The sequence below is a fragment of the Penaeus monodon genome, chromosome 22 (genome assembly GCF_015228065.2).
Source record: "Penaeus monodon isolate SGIC_2016 chromosome 22, NSTDA_Pmon_1, whole genome shotgun sequence".
Lineage (NCBI taxonomy): Eukaryota > Metazoa > Arthropoda > Malacostraca > Decapoda > Penaeidae > Penaeus > Penaeus monodon.
In genome coordinates, this window is record NC_051407.1 from 9,688,020 (window position 1) to 9,688,493 (window position 474).

The 474-nt window shown below is 34.8% G+C and overlaps 1 protein-coding gene across 1 annotated transcript in view; it reads left to right on the forward strand.

The window, feature by feature from the left end:
• The window catches only part of LOC119586923 (insulin receptor-related protein-like), a gene marked incomplete in the record, with an annotated part of 99,749 nt that overhangs the window by 67,116 nt on the left and 32,159 nt on the right, over positions 1–474 (forward strand). Inside the window, 1 exon segment of the mRNA XM_037935652.1 lies at positions 238–346. Coding sequence (XP_037791580.1) covers positions 238–346 — 109 coding nt within the window.

The window sequence follows — 474 nt, forward strand, 5'->3', positions numbered from 1 at the left end:
ATCTATTTCTCTAGTTATTTACTTAGTTAAGGAAGTTAAGGAAAAGATTGACGAGGGTATGATAAGTAGTGAACTATCCTAAAAGTCTGAAATAAGATGAAAATTTAATGAAAATTTAGGGTGTTTCGAGACAGGAAATAAAATCCAAGAACTAAATATGATGGTGCAATTTTAAAACACAAAATAAATCTGATAACGGAAATGCAAAATATATGTATTATTTATCTTTTCTTGCAGCGCCTGGAGAGAACTGTGCCAAAAAGTGTTCAGAACTTTTAGTGAACACCATAGCCAAGGCCCAACAGCTCATGGGATGTACGAAGATCGAGGGCCGTCTCATCATTAGGTAATTTGTGAATAACCTTCTGGTGTATTGAAAGGTGGATGTTCCCCGTAGAGTTTTGTCGATCTTTTTTATCGTGGGTAGAATTTCGACTGCCCGTTTTCACATTGTTTTTCTTTTTTTAGTAAGTA